The sequence below is a fragment of the Cyprinodon variegatus genome, unplaced genomic scaffold (assembly GCF_000732505.1).
Source record: "Cyprinodon variegatus isolate N-32 unplaced genomic scaffold, C_variegatus-1.0 Scaffold1252, whole genome shotgun sequence".
NCBI classification, from domain to species: Eukaryota; Metazoa; Chordata; class Actinopteri; order Cyprinodontiformes; family Cyprinodontidae; genus Cyprinodon; species Cyprinodon variegatus.
Genome location: NW_015151705.1, coordinates 76,419 through 77,343, shown reverse-complemented (window position 1 = coordinate 77,343; position 925 = coordinate 76,419). Strand labels below are relative to the sequence as shown.

General features: G+C 45.9%; 1 protein-coding gene across 1 annotated transcript in view; it reads right to left on the bottom strand.

Moving 5' to 3' along the window:
- LOC107102415 (synembryn-A-like) overlaps positions 1-925 on the bottom strand; it is a gene marked incomplete at its 3' end in the record, with an annotated part of 19,149 nt that overhangs the window by 2,671 nt on the left and 15,553 nt on the right. Inside the window, exon 12 of the mRNA XM_015401727.1 lies at positions 270-448. Coding sequence (XP_015257213.1) covers positions 270-448 — 179 coding nt within the window. The remainder of the gene's footprint in view (positions 1-269; positions 449-925) is intronic.

The following is a 925-nucleotide window of genomic DNA, read 5'->3' as shown; positions in this document are numbered from 1 at the left end:
AAGACTGGTTGACTTGTCTCTATAAAGTGACCTGAGATGACATGATGTGAATTGGAGCTATAGAAATAAACTGAATAGAATTTCTACTGTCATGATGAGTGACTGTTTTTCTGCCCACCACTGGGTAGATTCTCTGTCTACGGTTATTTCCTATAGAGGGACTTTAAATGGAACAAGCCAAGTTCTGCTTGTTGTCTTTAGAGTCTCATTAGAAACGCTGCATGATGCAGAACAACATGAACATTTCTGCTGATGCTGAACCTGATCACTGGAGCTCCCAGGGCTGTAGAAGTGGGACTGTACCGTTTTCTTTGCAGAGGACAAACAGCAGCTCAGCAGCACAGTCCTTTACATCCGTGTCAACGTGGGTCATCAGGCGGACCAGCTGGCCTCTCAGCGTATTGTCCTGCTCGGGACGGACTGCCACGTCCCTCAGAGGAGGCAGAATCTGAGACAGGAAAATATTCATCATGTTTTACAGCTGGAACAGCTTACAGCTCTATGGAGACCGTATGAGATGGACCAACAGCAGCAGGTGGATGCTCTGAATGACGCATGGTTCCAAGCATGGGTTAACATTCGGCCTCTGATTCTATGGTGGGATCAGAGAAAGCTACAGCAGAACTACTCTAAAGGTAACCAGAGATTCCAGCAAGCAGAACCTCTGGTCCTGGAGGAGCAGCTAAGATCAGACAAACAGGTTTGTGGTGAGAAGGAAGCAGATGATGACTGGATAGCAGAAGGCAAAGATAAGCTCTGCTCAGATGGACCGAAACTCAACTCTGTGTCTGAATATAGAACAAACAGCCAACATGGTGGAGGCAGCATGGTGATGTGGAGAGAACAGAATAGAGCAGAAAACCCCTTTATTGTGAACCTTGAACCCAGCTCCTCAAACTAAATGATTATACTGATCTTATTTCAT